The following is a 19,590-nucleotide window of genomic DNA, read 5'->3' on the forward strand; positions in this document are numbered from 1 at the left end:
TTGAGTAATTACAAAGAAATTGGAGCAGACTCTGCCCTGTTGGTTCACTGAGGATTCCTACAGTATCTTTTATGATAACATCTCTTAATTTTTGATAACCAGCCTTGTGGTCTTTTGTTGGTCATATTATTTTTCATTCACTATGATGTATACCTTAGGAAAATGTGGAAGAATTTATTTTGGCCTGTGGTCTCAAATTTCAGTCTATCATGGCAGTAAGGGTGTGGCACAGTGGGGTAGCTCATCTCTTGACCAGGAAGGAAAAAAACAGAATATAAAATCTGGGCTATGAGCCTATGGGATGATGTACCTATATTCAGGGCTGACCTTCCTACCCTTGGTTAATTCTCCCTGGCAATGTTCCTATAGACATATTCAAATGTATGCTTCATTAATCTCTTAGAGGCTTCGTGGTGAATCTATATATTTAATAGTCATGTATGCTTTTCATTATTTATGAAAACACTGAGACTTAGCTTAGTTATTTATTGTTTAGATCATAAAAGAGTCTTAAAGTATAGTACCCCACTTTTGAACTCTGGTTCATAAGACTTCTTTTACGTGTGTATTCCTTATTGGCCTTCAGAGAACATACCCGAGTGTGGCCAGCTGACGTGGAGAGTACCTTCATCTGTATATGTTATTAAGCTGGGTCTGTAAGGCAGAAAGTCATGTTGACTTGGAAACTTCCATACAAAAAAGTTACAGTTAGGTTTCCTGCTTCATTTCTGAATCTCTCAAAAGGACAATGAGAAAGATATTGAGTCATTTCTTGGCCACATTCTAGTTTTGAAATTTATTTTTTTGCAAAAATTGTATAATAATAACAACAACAATAATTTAAAAACTACATTTCTAAGGTTATTCCCCAATTCAGGATTTTCAGGGTTATGTAAAATTTTTCTTAGAGAAGGGAAGATAATGAAACAAAATAACATATAGTTCATAATTACAAAAAAAATGAAAATAAAAACATGGAAAACACTCTAAGAGTAGGGGAAATACCACCAGGCTAAGCATGTGACTAACCAAGCTGCTGGCATACTTCATACTGTCCTTAGTCTTCTTTCCAAAAATAAGGGTCAAGAGTTGACATGTGGAAATTTCTAGATATATTGATGCAGTGCTGATGAAAGTGCTGTATAATTTCCCAAATGAATGTTTGGTTGCTGGGTTTTTTTTCTTTTTAATAGACGAGCTGTTCCTAAAATAGTTCCCAACACTAACACTGAAGTGCTAGCATCCCATTTCTCATTTGAGATTGGGATATTTCCTAAAAGATGATTTCCCAGAACATTTGAGTTGTGTTTCTTTATTAGTGCTCTCAAGCCATTTCACAGTCACCCTGCACTGATGGGTCCCACCTGTGAGCCCTAGACTCCTGTGTCCTGGCAGCACATGTGACTGTCTCACACCTGTTTCTCACTTGCTTGCCTTACTCCATTGCCCAAGAGACTCGATGAGCATCGAGCGCCATAGACATAGCATCATAAAACTGAGCTCCGGGAGGACAGACTCTTCATCCGCTGTTCAAGGAAGGGTAAATGAGAGTTGGGGGAAATCACTGATTTCTTTTTCTTTCCTCCTGAGATTGCCCACTTTTTAAAAATGGAAAACAGTCAAATGTTCAAGCTTTCATTAGTTACCCTGGCTAAGCTAGTTCTGCAAATATCGTAAACCTAGTGTTTCACTTTCAAATTGAATGCTGCAAAGTAAATGAACTGGATATGAGGAGTGGCTGACTGGGGAAATGTGGCAGCCTTGTCCCCTCTGTGATGTGGTAAGTCCTCAGCAGTCACCTCCTGCTGGCATCACACACTCCAGCTCTGTCATCATGACTTGGTACCAATGCATTTAATAGTATGACAGATATGTTTATTATATGGAAAGTAGACTATATCTTTATGTTATATGAGGGCAGCTTTATTTTAAGTTTTAATTGAAGCAAAAATATGTAGTGAAACAAAGGTATATACTGTTGGGTGTCATGACCATGCCATGCTTGTATATTTGAAAAATCAATATAGAAGAAATTTACTTTTTTTCCTGTGATATTAATAGTAATTTGATAAAGCATCTCAATTCTGCCCATTTGAAGAAAATAAACAGCACATTCCAACTGAGGGCAAAGGCTCATAGAGAAGCCTGTCCACCACACTCTCAGAGGTGGCTCTGACATACTTGATTTCTGGCAGCTTCTTGTTCTCTGCTTCAAGAGACTAAATTACAAACTCCCCACGGATGCTTCGGTTGGAATCGCCCTGGGGTGCCCATTGCAAGGCAAATCGGTATGGTTCTGTATGGTAATGCCATCTCTGGTGGAATGCCGTCAATCGATACACCAGATGAGCAGCTGACTAGTCCTGTTTTGAAGCCCCTGGACTGAGATGACCTCAGTTAATTCTGAAGACTACATATAAAATCCTCAAAGGGACTCCCATCTTTACTGTTTCATTTTCAATCTTTTGAAGAGTTACTTTGGGCCTGTGAGACGGCTTTACAGAGTAGAATATATGCAGTCAAGCCTGGTGACTTAAATTTGATTCCATGGGTCCTGGTGGTGGAAGGACAGAACTGACATGGTCCTCTCACCCATACGTGCATGCTATGGCATGCATATCCGCTCCTCATATACACATGCATATACATATACACACTAGGAATAAGTGAAATATAATACAGTTTTCTAAGGAATGACCTTGCCCATGCATGGAATTACTTATCCTGTCTCTCTCAGTGTACTGCCATTTTTGCCTACTGGAGATGCTATGGTTGAGAAAGAAGTAATTTACATGGTCCAAACCTCACCTCCAAAAATTCTACTCCTAAGGGCCTTCTCCAGAGCTCTTGTACTGAACTAATGACCATCGTATTTTTTTTTTTTTTGGATGTTTACATGAAGATGGGCGTTAAAATATCCTGTTTTTGACTTTCAAAATGTGTAACATGAAAAACTCCTGTCCCAGCCTTACCAGGGTTTTGTATGTTTTCTTTTTAAAAGTGAATTAGAGAAAGATTTCTTTGTATTATACTCTTTACTGCTTTGTTTCCCACAGTTAACTTGTTGCTTTCTTTTTCAAGCCAAGACGCCGCACCAACTTTATGGGACTCCTTAGAAGAGCCTCATATTAGGGACACAAGTGAATTTGAATATTTATTCTCCAAGGACACAACTCAACAGAAGAAAAAACCCCTGTCAGAGGCCTACGAAAAGAAGAACAAAGTCAAAAAGGTACTGTGCAATCATCATTTGTCATCATATGCATGTCACAATCCACTACATCTGCCTGATTGGTCCCCTCTCCCCAGAAAGGAATCCAAGTCTTGAATGGCAAAAGGATCCAGTTAGTTTAAGAAATCTGGGCTTACTGCTTTGGCTTTCTCTTCTGAATTTTGAAATGTTATTCGGAACTGTTGTTTTAGTTGGGGTTACTACTGTTGTGAGGAAATACCATGACCAAAGACTTGGGAAGGAACATGTTTGCTAGGCATATGTTTCCTAGTCACAGTCTAAAGGAAGGACTGGACAGGAACTCAGATGGCAGGAGCTGATGCAGAGGCTATGGGGGAGTGCTGCTTACAGCTTGCTCCTCATGGCTTGCTCAGCCTGTCTTTTGAGGACCACTGGCCTGGTGTGGCCCCACCCACAATTGACTGTGCCCTCTTACATGGATAACCAATTTAAAAAATGTTCTATCGACTTGCCTGCAACTGGATCTTATAGAGGCATTTTCTCAATTGAATTACCTTTCTCTCTAATGATCCTAGCATGTGTCAGGTTGACATAGAATTAGTCAGCACAATTATAGTCATGAATTCTATTGTAAAATGTGTTCAGATTGCTGCTAGTGAAAGTGATTTGTGTTCCATCCCAAAAAGTAGGTATCATAGTGGTGATTGCTAAGTTGGCAAAGTGCCTTGTCACTAAGCACAAGGACTGGAGGAGCAAAGCTAGATGTAGCAGACTGACTTCCTGTAATATCATCATGAAAAAGACAGAGATAGGAGAGTCCCTGGGGCTTGCTGACCAGCCAGTGTTGAGAACTCCAGGTTCAGTGAGAGAATCTGTAATTGAAGACACGCAGCCTCTAGCCTCCAAATGCACATGTGCAAAGATGTATAACCATTCACTCATGCATACATAACTATGTACACATACATGTAAATGTATCTCATTCGTATAGTCATTCAAAGACCCAATTAGAGTCTGTGATAGAGGGCATTGTAGTAGGCCTGAGCTAGAATGTGATAGGGGATAACGTGTAGCCATTTAAATGATAACAATTAAGCAAAATGGAATGTTCAGTCTTTCAACTACACTAGGTACTTTTCTTCAGTAGCTACTAAATATGGTAACACAGTAAGTTCTATTGGACAGCTCTTTGTAAATATTAGCAATATGTGAGATGGGGAGAAACTAACCCTAAAATGGTCATTGGCCTGTGGAGTTTAGCAGTCATTAATACAAGCAAACCTCTGCAATCCTATAGTAGAGCAAGGAGAGAGAACGGCACAGGCAAGGTTTGTGTGGGGCCTGCAGTTTTCAATAAAGTTTTCCAGACAGGTCCCATTGGGAGGTGACTTCTGTGTAAACACATGAGGATTTTAAAAAACAAAAGCTATTAGTAATCTGTAGAACAACTTTAGCATCCTCAAGCAATCAGGCAGATGTGAGGACCAATCACACCTCAGTGTAGGACCCAAGGAAAGCTACCAGCTCTTACTTTCTCCTAATCCCTTAGCTGTAGCATGAAATAGTATCTGTTGAAGTTTAGTGAGTCCCCCAAAGGCCCATTCAGGAAACCTTTGGGTCCTAGGGTGGTGCTACTGGACACTTTAAGATACATCATCTGGTAGAGGGTCCTTGGATCACCAGAGCACATGCCCTCAGAGGATTGTGGGACTCTAACCTCTTCTCAATACCAACTCATGAGGTACAGAGAGCAGTTGAGTCTGCCATGCTCTCCTACCCTGACACACTGCATTTGCCAAAGGCCTGATAAAGAGAAAACAGATTTTTTACCTCAAACATATAGAGCAATGGGTAAAAATAACCCTTTTCTCTTAGTTATTTGCCTCAGGTATGCTGTTACTGTGCATGAAAGCTGACTAATACAACAACCACAAATCATTCCCTTCTGAAATAATGAAATGAGTTCATATTGTACATAGTCCATAGTATGCAATCAGTCCACATTGTGTGGTAGCTGCTCTCATGATTGCTATGGTCACTGCCATAGCTATAGTTCCTTTGCATTCACGTTTTGTTAACAGCAGAGTGGTGCTAAGGACAGTGAGCCTTGGGCCAGTTGCCATTGGCTCTGGTTGTGTTCTTCTCATTTTTTCCTCTTTCCTATAATACATGATGATCCATACCAAATATACTTAACTAGGGTAATGTCAAGTCTATGGGGATCTGAGAAAGGTTTAAGTGTATAGCAGATGGTGTTGCTGTTGTCAGTGCTCCTTCTTAAGTTATGTGGTGTGTTTCATGTTCCAGCTCATACTCCCTATGCCAATACAAACATATCTATAACCCATGGAATGGACTGCAACATACAATCCCTGAATGTAATTTTGTGTTACAAATTAAGCTTTCTCATGGACCTGCCTAAAACCATGATCAACAGTTTTCATCCTTTAAGTACACTAGAAGTATTTTATCATGAGAAAAATGTGATCTCAATAATTAGATATGGTATTGAATCTTTATTCTTTTTTAACTTTTAATTATGTTATGTTCATGTGTATGTACTCGAGTGTGTAAATGTCCATAACTGTGGCGGCTGGAGGAGGGCCTTAGATCCCCTGGAGCCATTGTGGGCTGACTAACATAAGTGTTTGGAATCAAACTCAAGTTCTCTTGAAGAGCAGCAAGTGCTCTTAACCACTGCTCCATCTTTCTAGTCCACAGAGTAACTCTTAAAAGTACATTATTACATGAAGCCACTGGGGTTCTTCTCTAAGAGCAGTACCAGACAATAGTCACTACAAACCATGAATATATTCCAGAAAATTTAGGTTCTTACAGATGGTGTGTGTGTGTGTATGTGCGCATGTGCTGTGGAAAGACTGGCTTGCTAGATGCCATTGATCATTATTAAAAAGGCAGAAAGCCCCTACTTTCCAAAGAGTCTTAGTTTACCTCTGTCAGCAAGGCTTCTCTAGCAGAAACTCCCAAGTATTGTCTTATGCAATATCATATTAAATAATTCTGTGTTCTCCATTTCTTCTTCCATTGTATTGCTCTTTTTGTTTCTCTCTGAATATTTTGGTAACATGTTGTTTCCCCCTAAAATGAGTTATTTCTGTTTTGGTAAGGAATATTTGTTTTCAAATATGTTAACAATTGGCCATTCATTTGAGTTTCTTATCTTCTAATTGTGTGCCTATTCAACAGTTGATTTTAATTAAGGCAATTAGTCCTTGATTATTTGTTTTGTTGCTCTGTCTGAAGGAGAAATGTGCTTCCTTTGAACTCTTCTTGGGGAGGTTCCATCGCCTCATAGAATCTGCATGTATGTGTGTTATGTTTGAGGGTTCAATGCAAATGGAGCCGAAAATTCTGGGTCTGGAAGGCTTAACAGGAGGGATGGTGTTTGGCGTTTTCAGTGAACTTTGTAGCCTGCCTTAAGTTGAGGTTTTTTTAAGTTGTAAAGAAAATTAAAAAAAAAAAAAAAAAAAGAAAAGAAAAGAAAAAAAAGAAAGAAAGAAAGGAAAGGAAAGAAAAGCAGCTAACTAACTCAACGCCAGAAGACTGCAAACCCGCCCTTTTGAGACTGCACAGCCTCCATGCCTGTGGCCAGATTTCAGACATCAAGATGGATCCCTTGGTCTCCTCTAGAATCAGATGTTTGTTTTCTTTTCTCCTGAAGAGAAGATGAAAGTGGCTTTTTTCAAGGACATTCAGCTTTGGGGGCCAAATCTTTCAGTGTGATCATGAGATTGTCTCCATATGAGAAGACTATAAGAACACTTGCCAAACAAGTTTTTTAATAATACCTGATCTGGAGAGAGAAGCACGTGTGTTGGATATTGAAGCATCCAGCTTTCTGAATCTTGGGAGGAGGAACTCAGCCAACATCAAGGTAGAAATGTCCGAATCTTTTTTTAAAAGTAGAACTGATGTGGTCCTTGTGTGTGCATCAGAAAGAGTGGGGTTGATTGTTGAGTCTGCTGAACTCAGCTAAGAGTGTCTAATGACAAGCTTCATATCTGTGTTTACATTCCCTACTGTTTAATCCTGTCTTACACTAGGACAGACATGGATTACCAAACTGGGCAGGAATCTTGTTCTACAGTATGAAGTGTAAGAGTCAGAAGGAAGCCCACTGTAGTGTAGTTCTCTCTCTCTCTCTCGTTAGCACTTAGAACAAGTCTGGAGAGACTTGTACGGCTTTGCACATCTCTACTGGGAAAGTATTGATGACAATGAACAGTGGCGAATATGCTCAAGAGCTCCAGCATATGTCTGTGGTTCCTGTTTAAATTCACCACACTGTTGATGGTCACAGTTTTCACTGAGGGGACTCAGTTGAAGGGGATGAGGAGGAACAGCCATTGCTACAGGAGTCGAGACACAGCTACATGTGATGAAGTCTAAACTGTTTCTTTCATTGTGAGATTATACAAAGTGTTCTTTAATATTCCGATTTAAAACAAAAACAAAGGATTCAACATCCTGAAGAAAAATATGTATCGTATGTACAATTATTGCAAAGAAATACATCGATTTCAATTGTGTTATTTCCTTTGACTGAACCTATTGCACTTTAGATGTTATTTATAACTAAAGTCGTAGGCATGACAGCATTGCATCCTCAGGGGGTTGCCATCCTCCCTGGTCACATCAGGCCTATCAGCCACTATTAAGCACAACAGTAACTGCACCAAGAGCAAGAGCTTCGAACACAAGGATTCATACCACCACCACCACGGGTAGTCTTTATTATTCCTCTTTTCATAGCAGATGGCCTTCTCACATCACCTTTTATTTTTATATATATTTGAGAATATCAGTTCGTAGCATAGCTGTTATGGGAATCAAAGGAATTGTAATTATGAAGATGTTTTTAGGCATCCCTTGGAACTTTATGTTAATTTCTGTATAAACTATTGTCACATCAAAGCTTTGGGAAGAAAATATTGCCAGGTGTATTGAGACACCCTTGTAATCCTAGCACCTAAGAAGCTGGAGCAGGAGGATGTAAGTTCTAGGGTAGGCTAGGCTACATGTGATTGTGTCTTTAAAAAAAAAAAAAAAACCTTAGAAAAGAATCTAGAACATCTCCAGTGTGTTCTCATTTTCCAGTATTTATGGAAGCATTCCACAACTTCCTATAATGACACATTCCAACAGTACTTCAACTGGAGTTGGCTTGCGTTCTCTTTCTTGCACTGTAAGATAAGTGTTTACACTGCTAGTGTGCCTGTGTTTACACTGCCCCTGAGTTACATTTGTTCTCAAGCAAGAAGGTCAGGGCCTTGACGGGCATCCAAGAGTCTGTTGTCAGAGGCTCTTTTCTCTTGGCATCTGTCAAGGAGGTCACTACGTCCGTGATAAGCCTCCCAGTTCTGGTCTAAACTTGCTTGACAGAAAATCTCGAGACCCGCCAATCTCCTTCTGCCCTTGAGATGTGATCTGACTTTGAATTGTGAATTGTCTGTCTGCTTCCTGTTCTCTGAGATGTATAAAAAGCATTCTCCTCCCTCTGTCTCCTCAGCAGATAGTTCTTCAGAATTAATGAAGTACTGACTACTTTCTCTGAGCCCTTTGGGGGAGATGGGCTGTGATGGCTCTGCAGATGATACTCTGTTGAAACTTTCTGGTGCCAAAATGCTTCAGCATTGATTGTAATTTGGTCACTTTGGCGAGGATTGTGGCTTAAATGCTCAAGTCCCAGACTTCGTGTCTCATTGTAGAGAGGAGGGGAGAAGGGTGGAAAGAGAACATTGCTTGGAAGGCTGAACATAAATTTATAGGGTTTTTATAACCTGCTGCCCTTCCAAGTTTATATTACTCAAACTTTTGTAACAATGATAATTTCTCTGGGCTGCCTTGGGGAGGTATGTATGTTATTTTTCGCCTGGGGATAAGGATAAGTTTGTCCATCTTTTTTACACTTCTCTTGTGTTTGATAAAAGCATGTGGGGTTGAGTTATCCTGTACAGGATGCCCATGTGTTGATTGTACTCCTCTGTGCCCTGAGAATGTCAGTACTTCACCCAGATTCCTGGAGTAGGACTTGGAATACTCAGGGCTTTCCTATTCTGCAGTTATCAGACTCCAGCTAGCCAGATTCACCCAGAGGAAGTGAGAGCCTCTCCCGGACAGGCACCAGCACAACACTTGTCCCTTTCCAGCTTTATTTAGACTTGAGATGACACCCAAAGTTGGCTTGCACATCTCCTTTATCAGCTTGTTTTTTAAAAGTGGGGAAAGCTTATCGTATATGGACATTAGTGCTTCTTTTGGATTATCAACTCTAAGCACTGTTTCTCCAGTTGGCTGTTAAAAGAATAATTTAATCTAGGTTGTTAACTCAGGGCCAGTTTCAAGTGTCACCAGAACTGTCAATACCTCCTTAAAGCCACAAGAGGGCACTTTACAATGAGAGTCACAGCTAAATGTCTTCTCCCAGAGCAATGGAAGCCCAGGAGGCCAGATTTTTACAGCACATTATCCTGAACTCTCAGAGCCAAGTGCATATTAGCGAAGCTTGTGGGTGTCAGCGAAGTAAAAACTGTTTCTCGGCAGAGTTGCAGAGCTTGGAACGAATGCTTGTCGTCTAAAATGGATGGGACTTGGCTCCTTTGGAACTAATTCCAGAACCTTTCCCTCTTTCCACTATAGTTTTAAAATCTAAATAAAGACAGAAAAGAGTTATTTGAATATGCATTTGAATATCATCTAATTTAAAAGTACAAGGTGTGATTAGATACCTGGAGGTATACTCAAAGAAAATCAGTTAAATCCAGCGATTTTTTTTTTTTTTTTTTTTTTTTTTGGCCTGGAAGCTCATTCATTTCCCCCAAGTGTAGGACCCTGTCTGAGATGGTGACTATGGGTAGAGCTGGAAAAGAGATGAGGCCCAGTTGCCATGCTGGGGGTGGGGGTGGGGGGACAGTGATGGTGGCTTCCAACCCTAAAGAGAAGTATTTTGAAGATGGGAAAAGTAGAATGAAAGGTCCTATATATGTACTCAAGGTTAATAACCCCAGGTCATGCGGGTGCTGAACGCTAAACTGGAAAAGCATTGCAGGGCACACTCATCTGTGTACGTGATGGCCACCATAGACTCCCTGCACCCCTCCGTCCAGCCAACTGCTTATTGTGACCAGAAGTCTCAATTACTTTGGATTTTGGAGTATTTTCCAAGTAAAAATGACCAGGCATGTTTTCACTTGTAGTAATAACGCTAAGAGGTGTTTACCAATAGTTTAGTTGCTTGGTATGTATTAACTTAGTTAATTCCACAAGACCTGAAGAAGATGATTACCATCTTATTCCCATTTTGTCATCGAGGAAATTGGAGTGGAGAGAGGTTGGGTAATTCGCCCAGCATCACACAGCTCATAAGGAGCCAATCAAGGACAGACAGCTCAGAGCCGTGTTCTTAGTTACGTGAAAACCAATGCATTCATTTAAATGTAACTACAATGTTGACTTCAGGGTCACTCCGCTAAATCAGAATACCATTTCCAGTCCTGGTCTGGTGAGAGTCGCACTGGCTCGCTGTCCATGAGCCTGGTTTGTAGGTCTCACTGACCCTAGGCAAGAATGAGGTCCTGGACAAGGCCTTTGAAGTCTCCTTATGGCAGGCGTCTCATTCTGTCAATAGATGAGCTTCAGTTTGAAGGGTTCCGAGGCTCAGGTGGTGATTCTGAAGACTAGAACACTAAACATCCAGCAGCCTTAATTTAACTTTCTGTGTAATGGGGCAACTGGGCAAGGGAATCCCATCCAGACCAATATCTCAGTACTCCTAGAGTGTTCTGCAGACTCAGCTGCCTTACAGCGTCTGCTGTGTCGTATGAGGCCTGGATACTCATCCGGCCTCAGAGAGTAACTGTGATTTTAATAACCCCTATTTAGCTTTGATGGAATAATTTTAAAATGAAGTTCTTTTAAGTACTGGCAATCTTTGGAAAATCACAATGCAGCTTTGGAGTCAACTACCTTGCCTTGAAGGTAGCTGACTAGGGTCTGGGTTTTTTTGTTTGTTTGTTTTGGGGTTTTTTGAGTTTTTTTTTTTTTGGTCTGTTTGTTTTTTGTTTTTGTTTTTGTTTTTTAGCATTTAGCATTTATAAGTATCATAGCATCTGGAAAGGAAGTTTAAACAACTTTCCAGGTACAAAATATCAGAATTTATCTGCCTGTGGAGACCTTGTCTCACAGACGTTTAGAAACTGAATGAGCATATTGCAGACCAAGTTGCACACACATTTCTTTCTCTAAAGATGCAACATTCATTCACCGTTGTCCATGTACACAAAGAGTACTTGACAGCCATAGCCATTGGTAGAACTGGTCTGGAACTACTGGGTTGGCGTGGCTCCTCACCACCCCACCATCCCTTAACAGACTTTTTTTTCTGTGTGTGTTCTAAAGGCCAAGAGTTCAGGTTACACCAGACAGAGCTGTCCACTTACTTCCTAAGGGAGCCTGGTTTAACCCCAGTCCTGTGGCCACACTTGTAATTTTTGATAAAATACCTTTGACCTGCTGTTTGATTTCCTTTTGGCCCAACCTGAGTTCTCTCCAGCTGAGGCTAATTTGCATGGCTGTAAACACGAGCCTTACAAAGCTCACCAACTGTGATAAAAGCAAAAGAAACCTGAGACCCCTGGAAACTCAAAAATTGGACTTTGGTGTCTACTGCTGACTCTGAGTCACACGTCAGCCCGGGAGGCTGCCAGCCAGCAGCAGCTAAAGAAATGTTATTCTGATTGATCTGATTAGAACTGCAAGGTTAGCCATGGTCAATTTACAAAGACAGTATGAGAAGAAATCATGTGTACAGTCCTGTTATGGGTCAGTGAGGCCCCCGCCAGAAGTTTGAAAAGCCAGGACCGTTATCAGATCTCCTCAGTGGGGTACAAATGGGATTGGAGGTTTAGGGGCCCTCCAGTGAAATGAATGACAAAGAGGTTTTGGCTCCCCGTGAGTCATGCTTGTTTCCAGCTGGATTCCTTACCTGCCAGGGCCTTCCAAGTGAGTGTCGGACCCCTGAGCAGCCCAGGGCCCCCGGACAAGCACTTTAGATCCTCTGCACTGGAAAGAAGGTGAAAAGGCTAATTTGACACGGCCATGAGGCACTCTGCTGACCCACAGAAGCAGCCAGATGGAACCTATTGGGCAGTTTGATCCCTTCCTTTACCACAACAGTGGTTTAATTGGGATCTGGCTCCAGGCCCCGGTTACTAAATAACCTGAGTTTTAGTGTTTTCATCTTCATTAATGAACTTTTATGCCAGGTGCCTTATTAAGTCACATGAAGGTGTTTTGCATGTGCAAAATATCCCAGGTGAGAAGGGGAGTCTTAAAAACAAAAGAGAGCTCCGAGTCCATTCACGGTCTGGTTATCGAATTGTTCTCTACCCTCATAGACTCTGTCAACTTTCTCAGTTTAGGACAAGCCTGGAACATTGCTTTTCATGTGCCTATTGCATTCTCACCAATCCTGAAAACTGCTGGAGCATCCTCCTCGGGCGTGGTTCTCTCTTCCCTGTCCACCTCAGGAACATCCTTGTGACCTGCAACTCTGGGATAAAGCACATTAATTAACAAAGAGAGACGCATTTAAAACAGGGCCAAAGAAAAGCCACAGTGCTTAAGCTGGGGCTTATTATAAATAGATCACTCTGTACTCTAATCATCTTGCTAATGGAAAAGCTGAGACTCTGAGATGATTGCTCAGGGAAGAATGCGATTCAGTGTGCAGCAGCGAGATGCCTGCAGCACTCTATGTTTAGAAGGCATTAGTAAGACATCAGGGAGCTGGGTCTTGTGATGCCTTTTGTGAAACTCAGCCTTTTAGGGGCTTAGCCTTTGAATTGCCACTCATGGAAGCTATGGGCTTCTGAGGCTGGAGAAGGGGGTGGAGCTTGGATCAGGACACAGAACTCTCACCTATCAGCTGAGATCCGCATTTCTGCTCAGAGCAACAGGAAGTCAGTCTGTGGCAAAGCCGTAGAAGAGGCCTGAAAATAGACCTTTTTTGGCCAGGTGCCTTGTTAAGTCACATGAAGGTGTTTTGCATATGCAGAATATCGTAGGTGAGTAGGGGGTCTTAAAAGCAATCTAGAGCCACAAATACCAGGGCTTCATTCCCAATCCACTGATCCAGTTATCACATTGTTCTTTGCTCTTTCATGGACTCTGTCAACTTTCTCAGTTTAAGGTAAGTCTGGAACCCAGCTTTTAAGCATTCTTTTTCACATGACTATGGCATTTTCATCAATACTTAAGATGATGGATGGGACTTCAGCTTGGGATGTATCCAACCATGTGCTTTCTCTAGCAAGCCCAGTGTGATAAGAGACAAGAGTAGACTAATCATAGAGCTAGAGTATAAGAAGGCCTGAGGGGCTTGACAAACAACTGTCCATTTCCGTGCATGGGACAAATCCTTCCATTTTCCTAAGGTTCAACCGTACGGTAGTCTGCAAAAGATCGACACTGTTTCCACTGAATCGCCAGCATCACCATCACCAGAAACAGCAACAACAATGAACATCTTCAGTGTCATCCCAAAGGATAGCAGAAGGCTGGGTTATACCAGATGTCTCATCCCTCACTCAGTGATGCTTGGGCCCGACTGGCTAAGCAGAAATCCATTTTGCTCTACCTTTGTGTTTGTGTGAGCCCTGCTGGGGCACAACTACACAATTAAAATGAAGGAATTTCAGCTAGATGCTGGGAGATGAATGCCCTCAAAGCCAAATGAAACCCATGGGGTAGAACAAACATTAACAGAATGTCCCTCTGCTTCCTGGCACTGTGTTTAATGGACTTTGATGTAGCCCACGTCCATGCAACAGTGTAAACGGACATGGCCAGTAGCATGACGTGGCCTCCTTCAGTCTTTGTAGACTACGATGGCTGTAAACAAATAATGCCGACATCAGTACAATGGCTGGCTTAGGGGAGGATGGGATCCTTAATTATGATGCTTTCCTAGGCTGAGTTTTTCGGCTAACGAGTTCACTGAGTTAACTGCCATATTTATACATGTATTTTAAGAGCAGGGTTGTTTTTGTTTGTTTGAGTTGTTGTTATTGTTGTTGTGGGGTGTTGAGACAAGGTCTCATTCAGACTGACTTACAATTCATACCGAAACTCTTTTTCTGAACCTCTGAAATTCTGGAATTGGAGCCGTGAAGCACTGTGCCTGGCAAGTCAAGAAACTTTGTTTTGAAGCTGTTTTAGAAATTGTAATGGAGAACATTGCAAATGTCCACAAAGGATAAGAACTTCTCCATGTGGTGCACGCCCTTCAGTAAAAATAAGATCGTGGTAGAAATCATTCATTCATCCACTCATTCAACAGCCAAACATTTCATACATGTAAAACAGAAATGCTTTTGTTTTTAAAACTGTAGTCATCAGTACTAGTCGTGGACTAAGAAACTAAGTATAATAGAATTTGAAGAATAGTTACCACACAAAAAAATAAATTATTGGGTGTGAAAATTCAAAGGTGAAGCTGAAATGTATGGTTGTAAATATTTAAATCACACAAGATAAGGATAACAATGTGAAGCTTCCAAAATTAATGTCTAAAACAATAGAAAGAACCAAACCAAAAAAACCAAAGGAATTAGAAGAAAAATTTGAATTAATAGCAGAAAGCTGGTTTTGCAATTTACAGTTTCCTGGGGATAAGCTCTGTACATTTAAAATGACGTAAGAATGGAAATTTTAGAAAATTTAACCACAGCACAGCAAATCAATACAGACAACAATTTCTTTGCAGACATCACCAGTATTCACAAGGTCAGCAGAACTGTGAACAAATGAACAAGTAACAGTGTTGAGAAGTAAGAGTGCAGGTTCCTTCCAACACAGAGGAGGTGTATGTGGCAGACCATGGGCCAACCCTGCCAGTAAATGAAATAGCATGAGGTAACTCCCTAGAAAAATATCAACTATCAGAACAGCCAAGAAGAAATCAGGCACCTGGATGGCTCTATAAATATTAAGGAAATTAGATTAGTAGGTTCAAATCATCACGCAGAGCACGGGCCAGGGCCATATGGTTTTATTGCTCCCAACTTTCCCTAGACAGTGCTTCAGGGAATTGAGCATCATGTTAACGTCATGGATAGTATCTGTGTTCTTGATGGGGCTACCAGACAAGGACCTGGGTCAGACACAGGGGAAACCACAAAGGTAGAAACAAAGACCCCAGGCAGCATCGTAACAAACGGGATGCAGCACAGCCTAAGAATAGTGTAAAGATTGATGTGACTTGTTTCAGAAAGAAAAATTTAATTCAAAATAATAAAGTACCTTTGTAGATTAATGGCTTGTTAACAGATTAAGGAAAGAAAAACAACATGGTTATCAAAAATGATGCAGAAACCTTTTGCTAAATGTCATTATGATGTATAATGAAATTTTATAGCTAATTATGCGTGGAAAGAGCATGCATGGTTATTGTTTAACAAAACCCCTATTAAAAAGACACAAGATAAAGGTATATTTGTTGAGGATTTTAAAGCTTTTTGAAGTCAGAACAAAACAGGAACACCTACATCTTCTGCTCTTGTTTATGACTGTGGTAGAGATTCAAGCCAGTGCAGCCAAGCAAAGGAGTGATAAATAAACCAGGTTGCAAAGATAAAGATAAAACAACAGTGTTTCTAGAGGTTTTCAGTGTAGAAACTCCCTTACTGTTGAATTCAACATAGACATAAGAGAAAATGATGTGTAGATATAATGTTGTCAGAAACAACCAATTGCACTTGTATATATTAGCAATGTTGAGCTTTGAATTTGAATTGTCAAAGTACTATTATAGGAACATTAAGTACCTCAGGATAAGTCTAAGCATAACTAATATAATATAATATAATATAATAACTAATTTAAATTGCCTTTATTGAAAACATTTAAGTAGACCTAAACAAAAGAAGAAAGGCAAATTGTCATCATGAAGGACAAGGGCTATTTCAGCTACCTAAGTGTGTTCATAGCTTCCAAGAACTCCAGTCAAAACAAATAGGATTACATAGTATTCAAGGAGTTAACTCTAAAATTTACTTAAAAGGAAAAATTTCAAAACAACCCCAAAACTCCAAAAAATAGATAAAAGTAAAAGTTGAAAGACTTTTACTTATCTTTACTTATCTTTACTTTTACTTACTTACTTTTACTTTTACTTGAAGACTTATACTTAATAGCAAGAAAAATGAAATGAATTTTCATAGGATAGTATAGATAGCTAGTAATTAGTGTAGCAGGAAATATGGTTCAAAATAAGATAGGATTGGCTGAGCATGCAGAAAATCAGTCTATGAGAAATGTGGTGTCTCAAATCCATGGGGGGAAAATCGACTATTGAAAAACATATTTTATAAGTTAAATATATATTGCATGAAAAGAAATAAAACAAAGGCCAGCTTTCCTTAATGAACAAAAACCAATTATAAGGCTATCAAGGTAAAAAACAAATACAGTTTTAGAAAAGACTATAGACCCACACCTCCTAGCCTCACATGGAAAAGATAAAGAAGATATTATCAAAAGAGGAATGGTGATCCCATTAAAATAAAGCATGCTCGCTTGCGAATCAACACTGCAGTGTGGGAAAATTCATCCACAAACTTGTAGAGCACATCTGAAATGCATACAAACAAATTAACATGTTCTGAAATGTGTATGGGACTCACACTAAAAATATCCCACTTCCAGTAGAGAGGTGATAAAGGGAGAGATCAGCAGATAAAGGCACTTGGCCATCAAGCCTGAAGGCCTGTCTTGATCCCTGGAAACTTCACAGTGGAGGTAAGAGCTGAGTCCTGTGTTGTCCTCTGACCAGCACAAATGTACCACTGTGTGTGTACACTCTGACCAGGACAAATGTACCGCTGTGTGTACTCCCACTCCTACACAGATGTACACACTAAATAAGTAATAAATAAATAAATAGATAGATAGATAGATAAATAAATAAATAAATAAATAAATAAATAAATTTGGCCAGACTTATAGAATGAATTGCCAATAAACTTGATATGCACAGCAATCATTCACACACACACACACACACACACACACATACATATATATATATATATACACACACACATATATATTTGTATATAATATATATGTATATATAAAACTAAACTGAAATCCATTTAGGACGTGTAAGCTTGGAAAACAATGGAAACGTCTAATTCTGAAATGCTGGAATGGCTAAGAAGTGTAGTGACTCACTAGTAGCATTCCAGTGTTCCTCGTGTTGGAAGGCAGGGTAGCTCTGTCTAATAAATACAATCCTATATACACCCTCTATCCAGATTTCCACACATCGGTGCAAGGAGACACACAAAAATATTTGTGAAGCCTCTGTAACAACAGCAATGTTCATCAATGCTAGAATGGATAAATGAGCTCATGTAGAGTATAGAAGACTATATTGCTTTGAAAAAAGTGAGTTTAGCCACTTTTACCCACACCAGTGATTATTCTCTTTGATCTTTGTTTTGCTTGTATCCCAGACTGGCTTAGGAACTTGGTATTTAGCATAGTTGTTCTTGAACTAGCAAGCTTCCACGAGTACTGAGCTGGCTGAAACATGCCACCATATCCTCCTACCATGATGATACTCCAATATGGCATTCAGTAAAATATTCTCTAAAGAAAGGTTACATTGGTCTAAAGTTTGAGAATAAGAACAACTAAAGAATTTTATAGAATTATGTGTTTGTGGCAACTATTTTAAAGAAAAAAGCAAAATAAAATTCTAATCAGCACTAATTGCTATGTATAATTAAATGGAAGATATGGCTGGCCTAGATGAAGTACAGTAGAACAGATGGGCGCTGTTCCAAAGTACTGTGGATGGTTTTGGACTTTTTAAGGCGAGATACATTTCAAGTGATAGAACAAGATGCTTGAGTGACTACACATACCACCTTCTGAGTGTTTATTATAAACTGGTCCATTTGAAGAAATCTTAAGGTGCTTATGTTTGTGATTCTAGAGTTGGTAGGTTAGAGGCTTGCTCCAGGAATGGTGCTAATTAGAGAACGTGGGACCTAGTATCACATCTTTTACAGGAAGACTTAGCAGGCAAGTAACAGGCATTCCGTTCCTTTGCCTGTTGTACTGTGGGAGGGAGAGCCAGAAGACAAATTAGAGAGATGGTGTTCTCAAATCCTCACAAAACCTAGCAGTCCAGTAGCTGTCACACAGATACACAAACCACTATCCCAGCTTTCCATTCTTACATGTCTCCTGGGATCATAATCGTATGTGTTTGGAAGAAACTCTGCCACAAGAAACTGTGCGATGCCCATGTCAGTGGCTGCTTCTCAGAGAATTAACAGAGTCTCAAAAATTCCAGCAGTGGTGGCCAGTTAAGGTTCCTGAGAATTGCTCTAGGTAAAGTGCATCTGCAAAAGGAAGCTGTGATGTCACCTCCGGTATCTTCAAAGGAGGAAGTGTTTCCTTATGAGTTCTGGGTCACCTATGACCACCCAGTGGCTGGAGATCCTGAAGCCTGGACTGCTCACTGTGGCTTGATCTTCACCAGCCACGAAGGAGTCAGAACAAGCCAGGTGATTTGCATCTTGGATATTCTTGAAATCAAAGGCCATCCATCATGTCTGATACCTTGAATCCAATGATTATCATATCAAAGGCATATGATGACATTGAGGATAATAACTTCTCTGTTGCCCATTATCTCTAAGCAGCTTGGAGTAATTACTAGCAAATGCTCTTTTCAGGAGACCAGCTAGTACTTCAGACTTGGGAAATGAATGCAGCATTGAGCAACCCAGGATATATCAGAGACTGGGCTCAAGGTTTTCTTATTAGATGGGAGATTATATAGAGATGAGACAGAAAGTCCAGATGGCATGCAAACTTTGTTCTCAGAGTTCTGGGGAAGGCAATATATAGTCAGTGTACTTGGGATTTGCCTTATATGAGAAAGATTTTTTTGCCACCCCATTGACTAAGTATGTGGATAAGTCTGGTGAGACCAACACCGGAGCATATTCCCAGCTAGTTAATAAACAGAGAAAGATACATCAAACATTAGAGATTTATAAACATGTAGGGACTGAAGAGATGGCTCAGCAGTTAACTGAGTTAAGTGCATACTACTCCTGCAGATGGCTGGAGTTCAGTTCCCAACACCCACACTGGGCAGCGCACAACCACCTCCAACTCTGGCTCCAGGGGATTAATGTCCTCTTCTGACCTCAGTGGTCACATGCACACACACACACACACACACACACACAGACACACACACACACACAGAGGCATATATGCATATGTAGACACACATAGACAAAGAATAAATTAAATCTTCTTAAACATGCAGACACATATTCAAGACTGTGCCC

General features: G+C 40.3%; 1 protein-coding gene across 6 annotated transcripts in view; it reads left to right on the forward strand.

The window, feature by feature from the left end:
* The window catches only part of Fmn1 (formin 1), a 389,105-nt gene that overhangs the window by 198,568 nt on the left and 170,947 nt on the right, over window positions 1–19,590 (forward strand). For all 6 annotated transcript variants that reach the window (XM_011239295.2, XM_011239294.2, NM_010230.2 and 3 more), the window contains one exon: window positions 3,082–3,232. In XM_011239295.2, the coding sequence (XP_011237597.1) occupies window positions 3,082–3,232 (151 nt within the window). The remainder of the gene's footprint in view (window positions 1–3,081; window positions 3,233–19,590) is intronic.

This window comes from Mus musculus, chromosome 2, assembly GCF_000001635.26.
Source record: "Mus musculus strain C57BL/6J chromosome 2, GRCm38.p6 C57BL/6J".
Classification (NCBI taxonomy): Eukaryota; Metazoa; Chordata; class Mammalia; order Rodentia; family Muridae; genus Mus; species Mus musculus.